This window comes from Amborella trichopoda, chromosome 11, assembly GCF_054954075.1.
Source record: "Amborella trichopoda isolate Santa Cruz 75 chromosome 11, AtrichopodaSantaCruz75HAP2 v2.0, whole genome shotgun sequence".
NCBI lineage: Eukaryota > Viridiplantae > Streptophyta > Magnoliopsida > Amborellales > Amborellaceae > Amborella > Amborella trichopoda.
Window position 1 is genome coordinate 38,689,221 of NC_142346.1, and position 21,547 is coordinate 38,710,767.

Sequence of the window (21,547 nt, forward strand, 5' to 3'; positions counted from 1 at the left end):
ATCCAAATGTTTTCTTACTGGGATTATTATTTTTAGTTTTTCAAATTTATTTATTCTTTTATATTCATGATCTCCATGTTAGAGATTACATGTCCATAAAAATTAAGTCCAAAAATCCATCTAAAAAACGAATTTATTAATAGTCCCGCATTTCTACATATGCAGGCTTAGCCGTATGGAAACAGGGTTCTTTATCTTTTGTATATGGAGGTCACGATCATTCTTGTCCTTTAAATTTAAAAAATGTGTGGTTTGTATAAAGCTGATGCTCTAAACAATGAAGTAAAGCGCCTTCAAATAGCGTTGAAAAATATGCTTTCAATATTGGAAATCTTTGTGATAGCCTTAAAATATATTTTCTTCTTTAATTATGAACTTTAAAGCTTCCAAAATAGTATAGATCGAGTAGATCTATAAAAACTTGAAAATCTTGAAAATTGATGGTCCAAAAATGCCTTACAAGATATACTATTTCCAAAACTTGAAATCCATTTTTTTCTTATGTTGATGCATCTTGATGTCGAGATGATCAATTTTAGAATATTTGAGCATCAAAACAACTTCTTCTAGTGAAATTTTTTAGGTACGCTTTAATTTGATTGTTTGGAGTCTCGGCTCTATAAAAACTTTTTTTCATTTTAAAATGGGTGGTTGTAAGAGTACTATTGAATAGACATTAAGATTTGAAAAAAGTTATCAGACTTCCTGACTCATTTCAAGCCATCCAATTTGACATCTCCATGTACAAAAAAAAAAAATTTGTATTTTAATAGACAATCCTAAATGAACCTAAATTGAGAAAAATGAGATATGTTCCAAACTTTCAAGGTTGATGCTGTGATGGTCGGTTTTGATACGATCTATGCCTCTAATAATTTTCAAGCTTCCTCTTGGCGCCTCAAATCGTTGCTCCCAAATCAGTTTTTTTGTTTGGGTGCAATTTGCGTACGGATGCATCCGTAGCTGTAGAGGTAAGGTACACTTTCAAATTTTATAATGGTATATAATTTGATGTAAAATGTTTTTAGGATTATTTCAAAATTTATTTTTATATTTAATTATAAAATTAAAAATTAAAAAAATAGTTAAAATTAAGTAGATCTATAAACATATGAAAATCTTGAAAATAGATGGTGCAGATAATATATTGTAAAATGTACTATTTCTGGAACTTAAAGTCTTTTTATTTTTCATGTTCATACATCTCGATGTCGAGATGATCAATCAAAAGGTTTTTTAACATTAAAACTACTTTTTCTGATGGATTTTTGAGGTGCATCTGTAGTTCTACATTATAAGGTTGCGTCCTTATATAAACTTTTTCCTTTTTGTTTTGAATTTTGGTTTGAGAGATTTGGGATCCTCAAAAAATAAAATGAATGGTGAATTCGATTTTCAAATCTTCGAAGGCCTAAGTTTCTTGTGCGCTTTTTAGAAAATCAAAGATTGACCATCATAACGGAAGCATAAATTTCCAAAATCAGGAAAAAATATTGGCCAATCTCCAAAAATGTTATATATGTATATATATCTCGGAGAAGTCTTCCCAATGTCTATAGGCAAAAATGATCAGTGATTTCGCATATCCTCATCACCGTCTAAAGTTTATCATGGTCACTATTATCCGGTAGTATTTTATTTTTCATTTTTTTTCTATAAATTGGAATGATTTGAAATTTAGAATACGTGTACATCTTAATGAGGAGCACCTAATAATAATAATAAATAAATAAATAAAAATCGTAAAAAAACTAAAATACCCCCGAAATTTTTTGGGGGTATTTTGGTCAATTATTTTATGTAAAATATTTTTTTGACATTTTTAGTAGATTCTCCTATTTTTTATGAACACACGTTCCAAATTTCAGATCATTCTGATCTGTAGAAAAAAATGAAAAATGAAACACTACCGGACAATCGTGACCATGCGATAAACTTTAGACGGTGATGAGGATAAGTGAAATCACTGTTTATTTTCGGCTATAGGAGTTATGTAGTATCTTCTATATATATATATATATATATATGGCCTAGGCTTTGTGAAAATAAAATAAAGTCTCACATCAAATTCTCATTCGGAAAGCACTTTGGGCATAAAAAATCTTCATGATGGCTCTAAAATCAATTTTCAACACCAATAATAAAATTTAAAACTAAAAATATGTACTGACTTTGTAGATTTGTTAACACTTTTTTTAAAGGTGAAATGAATGGTCTAGATGATTTGTTGCAATATACTCTACTTTTAGAATTTGAAATCCTAATTTGTTTTCATTACCATAATGTTCAAGTTGAGATGATTGATTTAAAGGTCTTTCAACACTTGAATTGTATTTTTTGATGGGTTATAAGGTGAGGCTTTGCTTTTTTGATAGGGTGCAGCCCCATCGAACCATTTTCCTATATGAAAAGTTTATATAAGGTTGACACCTTAACATGTAGAATTAAGATGCACTCTATAATCCTTCTAAAAAAGTTGTTTTGATGTTAGAAAAACATATAATTAATCTTATCGACATCAAGATGTATAGATTTTGAGAAAAGAAAAGGACTTTAAATCTTATAAGTAGTACATCTTGCAAAACATTATCTAAGCCATCTATTTTCAAAATTTTCATGCATTTATACATCTGTTTGAAATAATTTTAAAATTTAAAGCTCAAAATTATAATTAGAGACAAAAATAGTTCCATTAATATACTAAGAAATTTGGCACAAAAGCACAAATTACATCTCATAACAAAGTTTAATTACATCTCATAACAAAGTTTAGAGGTGCACCTTTATTTGACGGAAAATGGTTTTATAAGGTTGCAACAGTAAAATGCAAAATTAAAGATGCATCTCGAAAATCCATTGAAAAATGTTGTTTTAATGTTGAAAAACCTTTTAATTGATCATTTTGACCTCGAGATGTATGAATATGAAAGTAAAAGAAAGATTTCGAGTCCCTAAAATACTGTATATTACAACACATTATCTAGACCATCCATTTTCAAGATTTTCATATGCTTATATATCTACTTGATTTTAACTATTTTTGGAGTTTAAAATTTTATACTTAGATATGAAAATAGATTTTCAGGGAATCCTAATTTTTTATACCAAAATAGATAAAATTTGGAGGTGCGATTGTTTAAGCCTTTAAGGTTGCATCCTTATAGAAACCATATCTGTGGTCCCTTACCCACACCGCACCCTTAATTTATTTATGGGTGCGGTTTATATAGATCGTAGGCTCTAAACCAATGGTTTAAAAAACGGATCGGTGACCCGGATCGGGCTTCCAAAAAATCGATCCGGATCGGCGAATCGGCGATCCGGATCGGGAATCGGGTGAATCGGTCAGAATAAAGCTTAAAAAAAATCCGAAAAAATTATTAAAATTCATTATAAATATTGTTTTTTAGGAATTCAATAAGAAATGAGGGTACTCCATTAAGAATTTTCATGTTTTTGAATGAATATGCGAATATTGATATGTTCTTTCTCTGCATGAACCGCCATTCAGCATTTAATTTACATCACACAAAAGGATAAACATATAATTATCATGGAATAAGTATATCAACATACATGGACTACAATAAAGCATAAAATTAGTAACATATGATCTAAAAATAAAATGATAGACGACGTTATTGTTCTTCTTGGTCACGCTGGTGCCATTGATTGAATTCGTTTAACAATTCATTGATTCGATCTAAAAACGAATCATCGATATTAGCAGGCGTCTGACTATTCCTAAATCCCTGAGTGTCAGTGTTTTGTTGTGTTCCCAATCTAAAATCCCCGAAGATTGTCCATCCTTCATGTTCACCTGCACTGTCATGCTCATCCCTACACTGTTGCTGTTGGGCTCGATATGTAAATAATATGGCTGGGATAGGGTGGCCTCAGAATTATCATCTCTCTCATTTTCTCTTTGAATAATATGGATTAAAAAAAAAAAAAAACAAAATTTCAAAACATGGATTAAAAAAAAAAAATCACAAATTTTCAAAAAATTCTATCATGGATTACAAAAAAAAATTCGATCATGGATTAAAAAAAAAAAATTACAAATTTTCAAAAAATTCTATCATAGATTACAAAAAAAAATTCGATCATGGATTAAAAAAAAAAATCACAAATTTTCAAAAAATTCAATCATGGATTACAAAAAATTCGATCATGGATTACATAAAATTCGATCATGGATTACATAAAATTTGATCATGGATTACATAAAATTCGATCATGGATTACAAAAAAAAACAAAAAATTCAATCGTGGATTACAAAAAAAGAAAAAAACAATTCGATCATGGATTACAAAAAATTCAATCATGGATTACAAAAAACTCTATCATGGGTTACAAAAAAAGCAAAAAACAAAAAATTCGATCATGGATTACAAAAAAAAAAACAAACATTTCGATCATGGATTACAAAAAAAAAACAAACATTTCGATTATGTATTACAAAACATTCGATCATGGATTACAAAAAATTCTATCATGGGTTACAAAAAAAAAAAAAAAAAAACAAAAAATTCAATCATGGATTACAAGAAAAAAAAACAAATATTTCGATCATGGATTACAAAAAATTCGATCATGGATTACAAAAAAAAAAAAACAATTCGATCATGGATTACAAAAAAATCGATCAAGTATTACAAAAAATTCTATCATGGGTTACAAAAAAAAAAAAAAACAAAAAATTCGATCATGGATTACAAAAAAAAAAAAACAATTCGATCATGGATTACAAAAAAATCGATCAAGTATTACAAAAAAATCTATCATGGATTACAAAAAAAAAAAAAAAAAAAATTCCGTATGGGACTTCAGATTCACTGTACGGACTCGCCGATTCCGTACAGTGAATCGGCGAGTCACTGTACAGAATCGTCCGGTTCTCTCTAGAACCAGACGATTCCCGTTTTTTTGCCGATTCGATCCGTCCATGGCGATTCCCGAGTCGAACAAGACGAGTCCGGTTCTACTCGCCGTTTTTTTAAACACTGCTCTAAACAATCAAATTAAAACCTACTTTTGAATAGTATTGAGAAATATGATTTTAATAGTGAAAATCTTTGTAAAAACCTTAAAATATATTTTTATCTTTATTTATAAAGTTAGAGTTTCAAAACTAGTGTAATTAACATATTTATAAAAACTTGAAAACCTTGAAAATTAAGATTAAAAAATTCATTATAAAATACACTATTTTCAAAACTTGAAATCTGTTTTTTTATGTGTCGATGGATCTTGATTGTGAGATGATCAATTTGGGGGTATTTGGCCGTTGCCACTATTTTGATTGTTTAGAGCCTCGGCTCTCTTTTAAACTTTGAACTGCATTTCTCGATAATATTTGAAGGTGCGGTTTACTTTGATGGTTTAGAGCCTCGGCACACGTCTCATAAACCTCTCCCAGCTCCACCCAACAGGAGGAGGAGACGAAGAAGCGAGAGAGCCTCCTGCCTCTCTCTGCGAGCCAGAAGAAGAAAGTAGGTCTCGTCACGCCAAGGTACTCTCTGTCTCATAGCACAGGATTTGATGGTTTGCTCCGTTCATAAGAGAACTGGGTCCCTTTAGTGATTGGAAAACTGTTCGGAAGCTGAGAATCAGAGGTAAAAACAGTTGGTTCAGAGAGAGCACGCTGTAAAAACAATAAGCTTCTCAGTGCTCTCTCTCTCTCTCCCTAAGAATTTGATGATTAGCGTCCTTGCATTGCAGCATCTTAAATCCATTCTCAAGTTCACAATTGTATGCAAAGTGTGGGTTGAACTTCTGTCCTCTCTCTCTCTCTCTCTCTCTCTCTCTCTCTCTCTCTTTCCTTTGCCTCATACTCTCTCGTTCCTACTCCCCATTTAAAATTATGGGCTTCTATTTCAACCCCATCTCTCTAATTTTGTCCTTGGTGTTAAAAGGACATATAATCGTAAGATATGATCACACAATATTGAATAGAAAGGCTGCATAATGTAGTAGTTTGAAATTTTGTTTACCCTAATTGCTACTTGATTCCTCCATTTAGCAACAGAGTAAGAATGGACTTGACTCTCCTCAAGGAGGCCATTGCCTCCAAATCATATGATCAAGTTGCAGATATCTGTGATGAACTCGAGCTCCAGGTTCATCAAACTCTCTCCTCTCTTCTGAACTGGAGTTTCCTTTTTTATCTTCTCACCTCTCTCTCCTCTCTTTCTTCTGTATTAGGGTTTATCTGTGTTTTTCTTTATTGCTTTTCCTGTTTCCTGGCATAGTTTGCCGCTCGAGGAGTTAATTATCAGAATGAATGGCCATATGCAATCCATCTTCTAGGGCATATTTATGTACAAGACATGTAAGTTTACTTTTTGATTTCATATCCAACTCATTGCTTCTATTGTTTGTAATTTGCTGTGTCCTGAGGAAGAGAGTGCAAATTTTTCTTGTTTTTCTCCAATTATCCTAACTTAATTGACATGTATGGCTTATATTTGACATGGTGGATAACATTCTTTTGATGACTAGATAATTTTCAAGTGTAGCTCTGCTTCTTTACTATCTAGAAAATCCGCAAACAGTGAACTGTATTTTGTGGAGTAAATGGATGTGGAAATCTAGCTTCCTTTATTTATAGTTTTTTGCCCCACATCTATCTCTTCCATACTTGTAACGGAATAATGGATTTCAAACCAGTTATTCTCTGGGAATTGATCTTGGGTTATATGGCTAAAATGGTCAATGATGAGCAGCCACATTGCTGACGTTTCCAGAGAATTCTTGTTTTTTGATATACCCTTTCCAATCCGTTGATTCATTTAGGGATTTTCTTTTTTTTGACTACCAATTAATTGGATTTCAAGTTTAGCTCAGTCCTCTCAGTCGTGTCCTGCATTGCTTATTTACCATTTATGTTGTTCATATTGTTCATAGAGATAGTTATTGAGAGGGAAAAGGGACTTTAAGGCCTAGGTCTCTCGCTCTTTTCGAGAGTCTCTCATGCAATTTTTACCTGAGCATTGCTACAACTGTGTTTGTCAAACATTTATTTGCTGAAACCTGTAGTTCATAGGTCCACAATCATGTTACTTGAGGCAATACTTTTAATTGTTTTGTCATTGTTATTTATCACATCACGAGTCTAGTTTACGTCATCAAATGTGCTTGTTGCCAAACAAGCCAATGGAGTCACCGATTATGCTTTCTAACTACATGCAATGTTTTTTGGAAATGTATACAATCAGACCATTTACTTATGATACAAGGAGGTCACAATTATCATTGGTGGTTAGATTTGAAATCAGGTGGTTGAGGATGTCATTGTTTGGGCGCAAAGTCCAAATTAGAATTTCTTGAATGTTGTGACGCACTTTCATCTATTGGATTTTACATCCAATTACCAAAAGTGATTGTGACCTCCTTATACCAAAAATAAATGGTTCATAGTATACAATCCCATGTTTTTTCCACAGTTGATAAAGCAATACTAGTCTTGATTCTTTTGGCACCATCCATAATACTACTATAACCCCATCAATGGTAAAGATATGCTACGATATATAGTTGAATTTGAGGTACTAGGAGAAAGTTGTCTTCCATGGAACTTTACCTAGTTGAAAATGAGATACTTGGAATAGATACTATCCTTATTATCTGATAACCGTTACACTATCTACGTGATTTTCATACATGCATGTTTGAATTTCACGGCCTTAAAGACCCTTTTCTGCCTCTATAAATAACCATGTGCAGAATTGTTGAAGCCGAAATGGTAAATCCATGCTAGACCTGCATGAGAACAAAACAGGTAAAGGGAAATGATAATGTATTCTGCTTGGGGCACCAATCTTGGTGCTCCACTCACCTCAAAAACCATTTTGAGGTGTGGTAGGGACCCAAAAAAATATTAAAATATTTCCCAAAAGAGTGTGTGAAAATTTGGAAACACCTCAAATTTGGTTGTTGAGGTTGGTAGAGCACTACGTTTGGTGCACCAGGGTGAACATACTGTCATTTCCTGAAGATAAAATCCTTATCCTAGTAATTGTTGTTGAACAAAAGTAGATCCTGTATTACGTTGGACTAGTCTCCTGTGGCCAAAGAATCCAAGGTAGGCTTGTTGTAAATGCTTTGGAAATACTGGATCTGAATCCTTGTGTTCTATTAAGGAAAAGCATATCATAATCCTCTTGACCATAAAATCTGTGATCATGAGGACCACTACCCACCCAGTGATTGGGTTGAAAGGTGATGGAGAGGGAGGCAGACCTGCCAAAGTTTAACATACTTCTACGCAGATCCAATTTTCTCCAGTCTCCATAACCAACCAAGCCATTGTTGTGCTTTCTTGCTCTTTTAAATGCAGTATTCTTTATTCGGTGATTAACAGAGCACTACTGGAGTTAGATTCTACCTTCAAGTCAAACTAGTTATATATCATTGTGAACCTGCTTCTCTTTCAAAATACGCCTTTTGGATTTGCTGGAGAAAAAGTCTGTTGTCGAACCTTTGAAGATGGTGGTTGTTCTATGTTCAATGTCATATATGGAAGTTTTAGTGTTTTATTATCTTCACAATTCACATGCCCTGTCCACATCCATCGCCTTTTCCCCACATCATATCACAAATAACCAAGTTCTGGGTGGTTTACTTTTCATTTGTAAAGGAATTTGTTTTTGAGATTATAATGCTCAGGGAATCATTTCCAATAGAACCATGTGCACTTGTCTTCGAACTGCCTATTGAGATGCATTTAAAGGGTACTTATTGTGGAATGCACTGGAACACGAGCCTGCAAGTTTGGTTTGTTGATGGATGGGGCAAGCATGAGTTGTACGACTGTGGAAGTTTGAATACCTTGCTTAGGGCTATCCAGAGGTCTGATCCTTTGGATGTGCAACATGCGTAGCACATGTGCAAGTGTTTCTAATAATGTGCACAATATGCACAGCACATGTGCAAGTGTTTCTACTAACACATTGAGGTGTCTAGCTATAATAAAAATATATCTAGATATGCATGCCTATGTTTTACTTAGTTTATGGCCAAATGGGTCCCAATTCTAGATACAAGTGTGCAACAATTGGATCTGGGTCGTCCATTCAAATGTGAATTGCAAGATAAATATGTAATTTGTATATTTAGAACCTCAGATGTGTTTTATGGTGCATTCCCAATTCTTTGGTTCTGTTTTGTTTCATTTTGCTCTTTTTCTTTATCTAATTTTTTGTACATATGCCTTTGCAGTAACAATGCAAGATTTATTTGGAAACGGACTCCATCAGCAATCAAAGAAAGCCAGCCTGAGGTTGTTGCAGTGTGGAAGATAGGCCAGTGCTTATGGACGCATGACTATGCTGGTGTACACGATGCAATTCGTGGATTTGATTGGAGTGCAGAAGTTAAGGATCTTGTCAGTGCATTTTCAGGCAAGTGATTACGTGCACTGATTCTAATTGTATAAAATCTAGCAGAGTGATATATTAAACAATTCTAGTGGAGCGACAACATGAGCTGCTGCCAAGGTTAGAGAATCTGGTGTACATACACATATTGGGTATAGGTTGGTACTGATATACAACACTATCAGCCGATACATCAAATATGAATAGGAAAATAAAACTAATTATTTTTTAAAGAATATCATACATTGGGTGTTATTTTAAAATTAACGGATATAGCAGGAATGATATATTTTACATATTAAGATTTCAAAAAAAGGATATATTTTACATATTCAATTTATTAGAATTAAAATAACTGACTTGTAGATGATACAATGGGTGATATTTAAAAAATAAATAAAAATATGTTGGGATTAATATTGGATAAAAAACTGTTTTTTATTCTTTTATTTTTGAAACTTTGAAACTCTCACACCATGATATATTGGCGGATATATTTCAAGTAGATGACAATATTCCATTGGACTCCTGGTTTTGATTACATTGTAACCTTCACCTATCATGATGGGCATAGCCGGAGCCTATATTTTCTCTGATATTTGTGATCTGATGACAAACTTTTTTGAACCATGTTTTTATCTTCTTCATAAAAATGGATCAAGATTATCTTTTACATTCTCTTGGGTTGTTTCTCTCTCTGCAGATTTTTAGGCTTTAAATTTTTTTTTTTTGATAATGTTTTTAGGCTTTAAAATTCATAATATGTTTTCATATCCAAATTGCTTAGCCAACTTGCCAGTATTACATGTTGCCCATATCAATAAAGAGTATGAGTACTACATGTTGGTAATAGCTCCAGTCAGTTACTTTATATGATTCTTTTAAATTGTGCCCAGCCATTGCGTTCTTTTTGGAAACATCATATCTTCCTTGATTCTTCATTTCATACTGTACTTCAGATATGAGTACATTTGAATTTTTTTATGCAATTATTGATGTATCTTTCCATATTGTGGCTTTTGCACCTTGTGGTCAAATGCGATAACTAGACATTCGATATGAAAACTAACTAGATGAATCAGGCTCTATCACCCAAATATTTTGTTGAGGGTGTCAGCCCCTCAGGGTATTCAGGCGTTTAGTTGGTTAGCTTGCTTGGTTAAGGCCCTCACGATTGATCACTTAAAAGCATTGGGGTCTACAGATTTCAAATATTTGTGATAAGGATATTATAGACCATTTACTTGTCCACTCTCCTGTAGCGCACATATTTATGGTGTTTTGACGTAGGAAAAAGGAGAGAAAGTAACTAAACTAGAAAAATAAAAACATAAAAAGGCGAGAGAATATATCCTCTCTTTGGGTCTGTAAGGGAGTCCACCTTATTGTTTGACAAGACCTAAAAATTAATAGCTCTATCTTTATTTTTATTCATGATAGATCTATATAAACAAAAGAAAACCCTAAAACCATAAAAATCTCTGCAATAAAAAATATGCAATTGCCCTTAGATTGTCTACAATACTAAATTAACTAATTAACCTTGAAATCTCTACAAAATTAAAGACCAAAATAACCCTATTATTTCCTAGGAAATAAACCTTATCCAAATAAAAAGAAATAATAAAAGCAAACCCTGAGTATCTTGTTTTTCTATGCTTGGGAGTTGGGAGAAGCTTCTCCCCGAGCTTAAGGAATTCGAGAATTTTCCTTCATTGTCTTCTCTACTTTGTTCTAACTTCTGATTAGAAATCTTCACTATTCTTTTATCAAACTTTTGATTGTTGAACTTAATCAAACAAAGTTGTGTTCCAAGAAAGCCATATAGTCCTAGGAGGTTGCTTGTGGTGCCAAATCTCTTGCAATCTCCATCACTTGCATTTCATGCCTTATACCCAGTTCAACTTCTGAAACATGCTGTGGTGTTCGATCAATGCTTGGATTAGATGTCGATTTTTTATCTTCCTCCTCATATTCTTGGACCCTTGTTGCATAAATTTGTGAAGGCTTTATTCTAGGCCTTTTTAGACTCTCTCAGATATTTGGATCTGTGTGCTCCAAAAATGGATCAATAGATGTTTTTGAGGGTTGTCATGCTGGTTCTAATGTAGGAAAAGGGTAGAAAGAATGTAAACTAATCAAGAAAAAAAATAGGTGAAAGAATATATCCTCTCTCTAGGTCTGGAAGGGAGTCCATCCTAAAAAAATCTTTTCACAAGAGCTAAAAATCAATTCTTCTTCCCTTTCTGTTTCCCTTTACGATCATATATATATAAACAAATGAAAACCCTAAAAATATCTACAATAAAAAGGCACAATTGTCCTCGAAATATGTTCAATACTAAATAACCTAAATACCCTTAAAATCGCTATGAAACTTAATACCGTACCAGCTGTATTGTTTCTTAAGAAATAAACTCTAACCACTTAAAAAATAATAATTATAATATCAAACCCCAATTACATCATATTTCAAGTTTAGGCTCTTCAAATTCACATGATTGGCTCCATAGTTGATTGCTAGATTGATGGCATAATGGAGGTAGGTTTTTCCTTGATGAGGGCCGATTGTGGTGGAAGCTATCCTCTCTGGGCATCTGTCGGGGCATTCAGAAAGAGAGAAACAATAGGGTGCTTCTAGGGGGGAACATTTTCGTGAGGTGTTTGGGGAGAGTGCTTGAAGGATAGTCAGATCCCAGGTATTAACTTTACCCGAGTTTAGTAGCTTATGCAATATTGTCTATGCCGAGAACATTGAGGTAGAGACCCATTTTGGGTGTTTCTAGCTCAAGTTTGATGGGAGAATATGTTCAAAGGCACCCGTAGGTGAAAGTGTTGCAATCTTATATCTGTGTGTGCGTGCTCATGTGGTGCTTGTGTCCATGTGTGTGTCTTTCATGATTAAGCTGAGGCAAGATCTTAACTGACAGGAATCTGGATTGTTTCTGTAAGCTCTTGTTTTCTTTTGGAAGTTGAGGGTGATAGCCTCACCATCAATCTGATTAGATGGTTGAGGAAGGACACTCCAATCCCTCATGGGTAGGATACATTTAGAGAAGACATTTGGGAGTTGTGTGGAGGAGGGTTTGTCTTTTACGCACACCTTTCCCAAGGGGAATGATGTCATGCAGGGGATAGGAAAGAGGGGTGTGACAAATGGGGCACTCTCAACTACAGTTTCGTTTTGTAGTGTCTCTTTTTGACGATGTCTTGTCATTTTGTAGCTTTTGCTCCTCTTTCATGCTTGTATATTCTTGTTACCATTGACAAAATTGTTGTGCTCCTAGGAAACAGTAATACTTCGATCGTTCAAGTTCAGGTTCCCATGTATAAATAATGGCAACAAAATTTCAATAGGTTCCATTTGCATATATTCATTAGAGATCCTTGGACTGATGTTAGCTGAATTTTGCCCCATTGTTATATGCATTGTTAACTGTGTAAATATTGAATCCCTGTGTGGTTAAATTTTAAGAGTGATTTTAGGATAGTGAATGCGTAGGCAGTCTCATTCAGTTATCTTGAGAAGGAATTTCCATATCAGGATTTATTAGGGAGCTTTAGTTGTTGACAATTGGATAGTCAATTCATAATGTCTCAGAAATTAAATGCTAAAATGAACTTGAAATGTTCTGATCAATCAATCTTAGAATTAAGTGAATAAGCCAGCCTTTATAGTGGTATTTTGGCTGTAGACCATGTGATATGCACATATAATATGAGGTAAGCTCATATAACATATACAGTATTGATTTTACCCATCTCTTTGTCAATTAAGGTAATAAAGCCTCATACTCATGTTTTTGAGCTAGTTATATCCGCCCAACATCGCTGTGGATGAGGATCTAATTTTTTTTAGTTTTAATTTTCAGATTAACATTTAGTATGCTTGGATCAATGATTTAGTTTTGATTTCAAGGACTTGTCAAGGCTCCACATGCTTTTAAGAATTTCATACCATTTTATCAACTGACATACTTACTCACTGATACATTGAAGGATGATGACCTTCAGAAATTCACTGGGGTCCTTCTAAAGATTTTTGTGTGTTTTGGTGCTTGATTGCTGGTGGTAAGAATTAATAAATGATTCTATCATGTCTGTCCGCTTATGATTGTATTTTTCTTTTTAGAATTTCTAGAAAAGGAAAAAGAAAGAAGAAACTACTTGGTTTCACCAGTGATTGGGTCCCAATTCCCAGGTCGAGTTTAACTGTATGTACAAACAAAGACATCAAAAATAAGAATTTGTGCAATATTCTGAACCTTGGGGTCTTGGCCACTGCTGCGCCTTTTGGCCTTTAAGCTTCTTATTTCCCTCAGCGCAAATGTGGTATTCAATAAGTAATTGTTCTGACCTGTAAATGAGATATGAGAAAATATTAGTACAATTTGTCATTAACTCCTTGAACACTAGAAGTTCATCCCTATGAGGAATTTCAAACCTAGCCACCTGGCCATTCGCACTGTTGATTCAGTGTTCATTCTAGCTTATTATATATGGTTAATCTCCCCTCTTGGGTTTGTGGCTTATGTTAAAACATTACTAAGATTCCATTTTTGCTTAGTACTATTGAGAAGAATCAATAGTTGAGAATGTTGAGTTCCACTTCATAGATCATCTGACCCTCATCTATTTCATATATAATTGTTCTGAATTTGTGATTTATTTGGGTTCTGGGTTCTTGATTCCTCAAATTTTCGATTGTGCAGAGAGTTATACTAAGAGAATGTTCGATTTACTCTCATCTGCATATTCTACAATAACTGTGGCTGATGTTACTAAATTTCTTGGACTCAGTGAGGAAGGTGTCACAAACTGTGAGTTTCAATTCTCTTTTGTCTCTTGGAATTGTTACCCTGATTAGTTCTTGTTAACTTTTTGAACTAGTTGGTTGAAAGGGTTTCCTTCTCTTGTCATACACAGATGCACTGCAGCATGGTTGGACCATTGATCCAGAATCGAAGATGCTCACGGTTAGAAAGATGCCGAAAGTTGTCCAACAGAAACTTGATCCTAGCAAATTGCAGAACTTGACAGAATATGTTTTCCACCTTGAGCATTGATGGGAGTTAGATTTTATGGCCTGGTTTATTTTTGGCTAAGCAGTTTTTGGCAATCTTCTGAGAGTGTTTGTTCCTTGGGTTGAAGAAGTGATGAAGATGTTGCATTTTTGGCGAGTTGTTGCTTAGGATGAGGGTATTGCTATATAATGAATGGGATACTTGGGTTGCTTGTCTTTTTGGAAACATCTTTGATTTCTCTGAAAATCCCCTCCCCTGTAAGTTTTCGCTACTTTTCTTTTTTGGAATATGATGGTAGGATTGTTTAATACCTCACAATTCGCTAAGATTGTTTAACAATCTTTCTCAAACTGAAAGTAGCTCAAAACATAGTTTTTATTTCTTTTTATTTTATTCATTACTTTCCCTTCATTTCTTAAACCCAATTTATTGAACCCAAAACAAAAAGTTTCTGTAGTTTTCCTATGACAATTGCCTAAGCACCAGTGAGTGAAATTATTATCATGTTTTTTACTGCATATGAATATGATGTTTATCCGTCATCTTGCCTATTGCCTCATCCAAACTCTGATCCTTTTTTTTCTTTCCTTTCTGTGTGCGTGCGCACGAGCGTGTGTGTGTGCACGCATGTGCAAAACTGTTTTTAGTGGATACAAGTTCTCTCTTATCTTGCCTCAGCCAGTTTTGGAGTTACTCTTTTTGTATTATAGGATATGATTTTTATGTTGTTTTAAGATCCTGTTATGTTTTTACCTTTTTACTTAACTGTATCTGGGATATGTGTTTGCCTTAAATGAGCAGAAAGTCTGCTCCTTTTTTTTTTTTAGTATATTAGATTTTGCTATGCTCTTTGCTTTTCATTTGTTTTGATTTTCTTAATATTCTGTCACAGTTTCTTCATCTTGTCTCGGCCATGTTTTTACTGGCTACATTTCTTCGATCCTCAAAAACACGTGTTTTCTATCCTCAAAAACACGTGTTTTCTATGAATTTTGCATTTACGACCTTTTTGGGAGGATATTTTCTTTAAAAGGTCGATTTGAGATTTGATGAGTCTCAAGAGTGGTTGTGATTTAACTATATTTATTTTCCTTGTTTAACTAAATTTATTTTCCTTGTTTAACTAAATTTATTTTCCTTGTTTGAGTTTTAAATTGAGAAAAGTTTTATAGTTTTCATTTATTGGGTAACAGCATAGCTCATGCATATATTTCTTTTCCTTTTTTGAATTTCAAATTATTGAGAAAATTTATATTTTTCATTTGATGAGTAAAAGTACAGCTCGTAGTTTTCAACGAGTGGAATGATCATATTACAGTTTTAATGAGTAGAATGACATCCTTAGGAACCCAAGACCGTTCCAAGTTTTGAAATTTGATTTGATTTGGATTTCAGAAAAAGAAAAAATAACTCCAGCTCTGACGGACCACTCATTGAAATGAATGGTCCAGTTTATTTTAAGGAAACTGGTTTCGCATTATTGACTTTAGTGCATGTAAAAAATTTGCAACCTTGATTCATATATTTATATATTGGTGATTCTAGTTTACTGATTCTAAAGTTTTTTTTTTGTGGCTTTTGTGGCTTGAAATGGGAGCCACGGAATTGCAATTTACGGTATGGAACTTTCATCTCTTGCTATTGTCTCTCCATAAAGTTTTTCTTTTCTTAGTGTGGGTTGGATTTTTTCTGTTTATTTGAAAGTTTCTGTATAATCTGATTTATTACTTTGAATGAAATTTTTTTTCAAAATGGTATAGATGAAAATTTTCTTTCCCTTTCTTTCTCCTCGCTCCGTTTCCTTCCATCCTCTCTTATGTCTATACCCTCACCTGGTCCAACCTCTATATCTATCCCATCCCCCGTTCTCTCTCAAATTTTTTCTTCATTTGCAGTGAGAGCTAAAGAGAGAAAAGGTTAAGCAAGGGTAAGGTATGAATGCAGAGCTATTATGGAGAGAAAAGGGAACTTTTGATAAAGAAAAATAATTGGGATTAATTTTATTTATTTTTCTACAAATTCAAATCATTTTAAATTTTAGGTACGTGTTTTTCTCATCAAGGCTTACCTAACAAAAATATAAAATTTTTTTTTCATGAAAATAAAATAATCAAAATACCCTCGAAACTTTTTGGGGGTATTTTGATCAATTTATTTCATGTAAAATATTTTTTTGATATTTTTCAAGATTCACCTATTTTTGATAAACACACTTTTAAAATTTCAAGTAATTTGGATTTGTAAAAAAGTAAATAAAATTTAAACACCACCAGACTTTCGTGATCGTTAGATTGGCCCAGATTCAATATCAATTGTTGGGCGTTCATATGAGCTAGTAGGCTAATCTCAGCTTTTTCCAAAAAAAAGAAAAAAATAAATGATTTTTGTTTTTTCATTACCGTGATTTAACTATGGTATGGTGACTATGGTCACACCATAATTATGGTTAAAGTTTTATAAATTTCTTTAAGAGAAATTATCCTATGGGACTTTCACCCACTCATGTGTGCAGGACCCCAAAGGATCATTATTAAATTTGGTACGGATCTATAGAAAAGTTAAGTTCTACACTTATGTCATAATTTTTTTAGAGATCCGTGCCAACTTTAATTGTGATCCATTGAGATCCTACACACATAGGTGGAGGAGGGTCCTATAGGATCATTACTCTTTTTTTAATTGAAAAGTGTTCACATTTTAAAGAGAGAAGGAAGAAAGAAGAGAAAGAAAATAGGGTTGGGCTCATAGCCATTGGGGTTTAGAGAGAGGAGGAGATTATCGGCTTCACAAACCCTCGAAAGAGGCACTAATTGATTTTTAGAGAGAGAAAAGGAAGATGAGATGCTGATTTGGGATGGTTTGAAGAGGGTTTTTCTCTTTGATTTGGGACGTTGTTTGAGAGAAAACCCTAACTACTGATTTGTGATGAGGCCTTAATTGATTTTTTTAGAGATAAAAGGAATAGGGTTTTTCATTTTCTTGGGGAAAACACAAGCAGAGCTGAAGGATAATAAAAAACAAAATATTAATTACTTGGTCCTGTAGTCACTCTCTCTGCTTTTCATTCATCATTAAAAGACTATGATTTGAGCTCTAATTTGTGCCATAAACAATATTTAAATAAAAACATTTATAAAAAATAATCACAGAAATCTGCATATGTATGATTTTCTTTACCCAATGATTTTTTTTACTAAATGATTTGCTATAACCAGTATTTCATTTACACAATAATTTCTATAACAACATTTGAAATATGCATCAATTTGTTTAAGTTTTTTTAACAAAAAGGAAAAAAAAAATCATACCTTCAATCTACAACTGTGGCTTTGAAGAGTTTAGGTTCTTGTCAAATAATTTTTTTTTTCAAAAGCATGAATGTAACAATGGCTGCAATACACAAAACAAGGAAAACAAATTTATCTTTCAAAAAAAATTATAAGCAAAAAAGATACCATTTTTGGGCCTGATTTAAATCGTAATATGAGAAAAACGTGTTTAAATGTTTTTTATTAAAACTACCCGATTTTTTGCCAACCTTTTCAAAAGTTGCTGTTTAAAATTGTTTCCATAAACGTGGGCTCTTTTCCGTATTTTTTAGTTGCCCAAAAGGGCAAAGTATTTTAACCTCCAAAGTAAAAAAAAAACACCCTCAATTTCTTTACTATACCTTTTTTTGAGATTGAGAATCAAAAATATTTTCTGAGAATCGAAAAGTATTTTTTTGTGGATTGAAAAAGTTTCCCAAATTTTAAATGTTTTGTATGGTTTTGAAATTTTGAACAAGTTTATTCTCAACATGCGTGTCATATGTTTGTATATAAAAAAATATGTCATAATATTTTCAAATGCAATAAATTGACTATATATATATATATATATATATATATATATATATATATATATATATATATATATATATATATATATATATATATATATATATATATATATATATATATATATATATATATAAGCTGAGCGCCAGGCCGACTGCCTAGCATTTTTTGAAACCTTGGTTCTGTTCCATGCAAGCACTAGGATGTATCCATATTATCCTTTGATATCTTTTATGATATCTGAATCATTATCTTGTTTTAATTTGGGTTTGAATGGCTGAAATTGCTAGATAGCTTGCTTTAAATCAACTTGAAAGCCCATTGTTTTCTTGGAATTCAACCAACATATGATCATAAGTGCTTGACTTATGTTCATTTGATCCTAAGTGCTTAGAAGCCTCAAGTGTATCTGATAGTATATCTAGACTTATTTGAATTGTCTTTTGGCCATGTTATAAATCAGTGGTATGTTATAACAATTTTATGGGTTGACATGCTTCAGTTGTTTATAAAGAATGAGTTTGTTAGTATTTTTTCTTTGTTCATGAGTAAGGGAGCCGGCATAGTATTTAGGAATGAAACTGGTGTGGGCTCCAAATGCTATATTCATATCATTTTTATTTTTATTTCGTAATCTCATCTCCTCTTTTAAATATCCTATAAATTTGTATTGAAGAAGTGCATCTTCACAAGTAGATGTGCTTATATCTTTTGATAGTATCCTCTTTTAATATCCTATAAATTTGTGTTGAAGAAAGCATTTTGTCAAGTAGATGTACTTATATCTTTTGATAGGTAATTACTGGCATTTGTTTGCTCTTGAAGGCTGCCTGTGTATTGAGTGAAATTTTGATATTAAGAAAATCGATTTTGTTTCTTATTTATGTAAATATTAGTAGCATAAGAGTACTCACTTTTATGAAATCTCCAATAACAAAAGCATTCCTTGAATCTATTTACATATTTGGTATTATATTGGATGAAGGAAAGTAACCTCATTTAATTTCAAAATGTTTTTAAAAAGCTGCATTTCTCACATCATATCGATGAAATACGTATTTAACAATAACAATATTATTGACAGTTTCCAGCTTTTCTATTACCAAATAGATAAAATTATCAGTACCACAGTTTATCAAACAGGTTTTCAGCTTTCACCCTGTCACTGCATCCCATAATCAATGAAAGTCAGTAGAGAGAGTCTGCTTTGAAAGTTGTCTAACACCACCCTAAACTTCTCTCCTCCCCCCAACCATGCCTTCCTATGTCTCCCTCTAGACTACTCTCGTCTCTATCCACCAATGCCCTCCCATTCTCTCACTCTCTCTTGGAAAGTACCTTACTTTGAGCCATTAAACCTTGAGGCATCGCCACTCAAGGAGCATGATTATGAAACCCATAATCAAAAGCTTCATAGGGCAGTAGAGATGAGAGCAAATATGTTTTAGAATTGACAGTATTACATGATTATTTTATTGCATTTAATCTCCTCAAAGCAAAATATACGAAGATCATAAATTGGTGCAAGAATTTGAGGGGTCATTCAAGCCCACATGCCACATATTTGGTGGATCTTTAGTGCTCTATTTGATACCAAGGTTTTCGACATTTTATTGCCTTAATAGCTCTTTTCTTGCCTTCATTCTGATTTGTAAGGTTCTTGGAACCTCTCGTTTATGAAACTGGAAATCTCAAGTAGTGGGATCCCCAACCAATATTATCTACACAATTAGCTAAATGCGAAATCGATAAATACAACTATAAATCAAGTGCAATAAACAAAGCAAAAATGAAAATCACACGAGAATGGCACTCGATTTATGTGGTTCTCCCCATAAGGCTACATCCACTTCTTAGGCAAGTGAAAATTCACTATCGATGACAATTTTGGGTTACATGAGATGTACATGTATCCAAACATCTGTAAAAAAAACCCTCACCAATCTTCTTTTTTAAACTCGCTCTCCTGACTAAGCAATATGATCAATAAACTTCATCTTTCCCACCACTGCACTATTATTGGAAATAGAATCTCATCTTTCCGGCCACTGCACTATTATTGGAAATAGAATCTCATCTTTCCTACCACCACACTATTATCAGAAATAGAATCTCAAAAGGCCACTGCACTATTATTGGAAATAGAATCTCATCTTTCCTACCACCACACTATTATCAGAAATAGAATCTCAAAAGCAACCGAGACTTTCTATTTAGAAATGGAAACCTTACCAACCCAAAACCCCATGAAGAAACTGCGTCTCTTTATTAGGCCATATCTCTTGGAGAGTATCTCCTTCTCAAAGATCCCTTTGCATAAATCCAACAGGGTGACCCTTAAATGATGAGTATTTCTCTTTTTTACCTCTTTTTATAAAGATCACTAAGCCTCTCTATTATTCCTCAAGAAAGCCATTTCTTTTTGCCATAATACCCTCAATCGTTTGAAGAAAATATAAGTATTGTGATTTTGACTATCACCAAACCTAAAATAATTGAACCTATTAAGTTATCTCCAACAAAGTTGATCTCAGGGCTTTGTTTCTCTCGGTTTAGATTCTTTCTCTTTGACATTTAATGGCAAGGAGTAATTGTAACCTCCTTGTAACAAAAGTAAAGAAAAAGTTTATAAAAGGTGTGAACCTTATACCTTACAAGTAAGGTGCACCAAAAAATCTATTGAGAAGGCTTTTCTTATGCTGTAAAACCTTCAAATTGATCATCTCAACATCGAGATTTGTAGATATATATAAAAAAAAGATAATTTTTAGTTCTAAAAATAGTTCATTTGTAGCACATTATCTGGACTGTCTATTTCAAGATTTTTAAGTGTTCATAGTTCTGCTTGATCATCACCATTTCTAGAACTTTCAATTTCATAATTCAGGGTAGCAATAAATTTGCATATCTTTGCAAAGTCATTACGATGCTGAAGTTGCTTTTTCGTCATAATTTTAAAGTGTACCTTACTTTAATAGTATAAAGTTGACACCTTATACAAACCTCACCCTAAAATAAATGATCTTGTAGTATATAATCCTCTAAAACCTAGCGCAGGTAACGTAGGCCAATCCATTTTCAAGATGCAAATGGGGATTCCATGATCATAGATTGGGGTTCTATAAAGGACCTTGTGGGTGAGGGACGCACAGGATTCCTGCTCAAATATCATATGATGATGCCTAGATGGATCCCAAAAATTCAGATCAATAAAATTCTTCCAAATTACTCTTTTACCACGTAGTTGTACAGTATGATCCTACGCAGGAGCACGCTATAATGCTACAGTCGATATTTTGATAC

At 33.1% G+C, this 21,547-nt stretch overlaps 1 protein-coding gene across 2 annotated transcripts; it reads left to right on the forward strand.

Annotated features, from left to right (window-relative positions):
• Nucleotides 1-5,311: 5,311 nt before the first annotated feature.
• Nucleotides 5,312-14,717, forward strand: COP9 (COP9 signalosome, subunit CSN8). 2 transcript variants are annotated; one of them, XM_088851610.1, is made up of 6 exons: nucleotides 5,312-5,516; nucleotides 6,027-6,123; nucleotides 6,256-6,335; nucleotides 9,224-9,409; nucleotides 14,098-14,201; nucleotides 14,308-14,717. In XM_088851610.1, the coding sequence occupies exons 2-6, from the start codon at nucleotides 6,040-6,042 to the stop codon at nucleotides 14,445-14,447; spliced, it is 594 nt and encodes a 197-aa protein (XP_088707736.1). In that variant the 5' UTR covers nucleotides 5,312-5,516; nucleotides 6,027-6,039; the 3' UTR covers nucleotides 14,448-14,717. The 2 variants fall into 2 exon arrangements, with proteins under 2 accessions (XP_088707736.1, XP_011624364.2); XM_011626062.3 differs by lacking the exons at nucleotides 14,098-14,201; nucleotides 14,308-14,717 and having other exon boundaries at nucleotides 5,363-5,619; nucleotides 9,224-11,662.
• The last annotated feature ends 6,830 nt before the right edge of the window (nucleotides 14,718-21,547 follow it).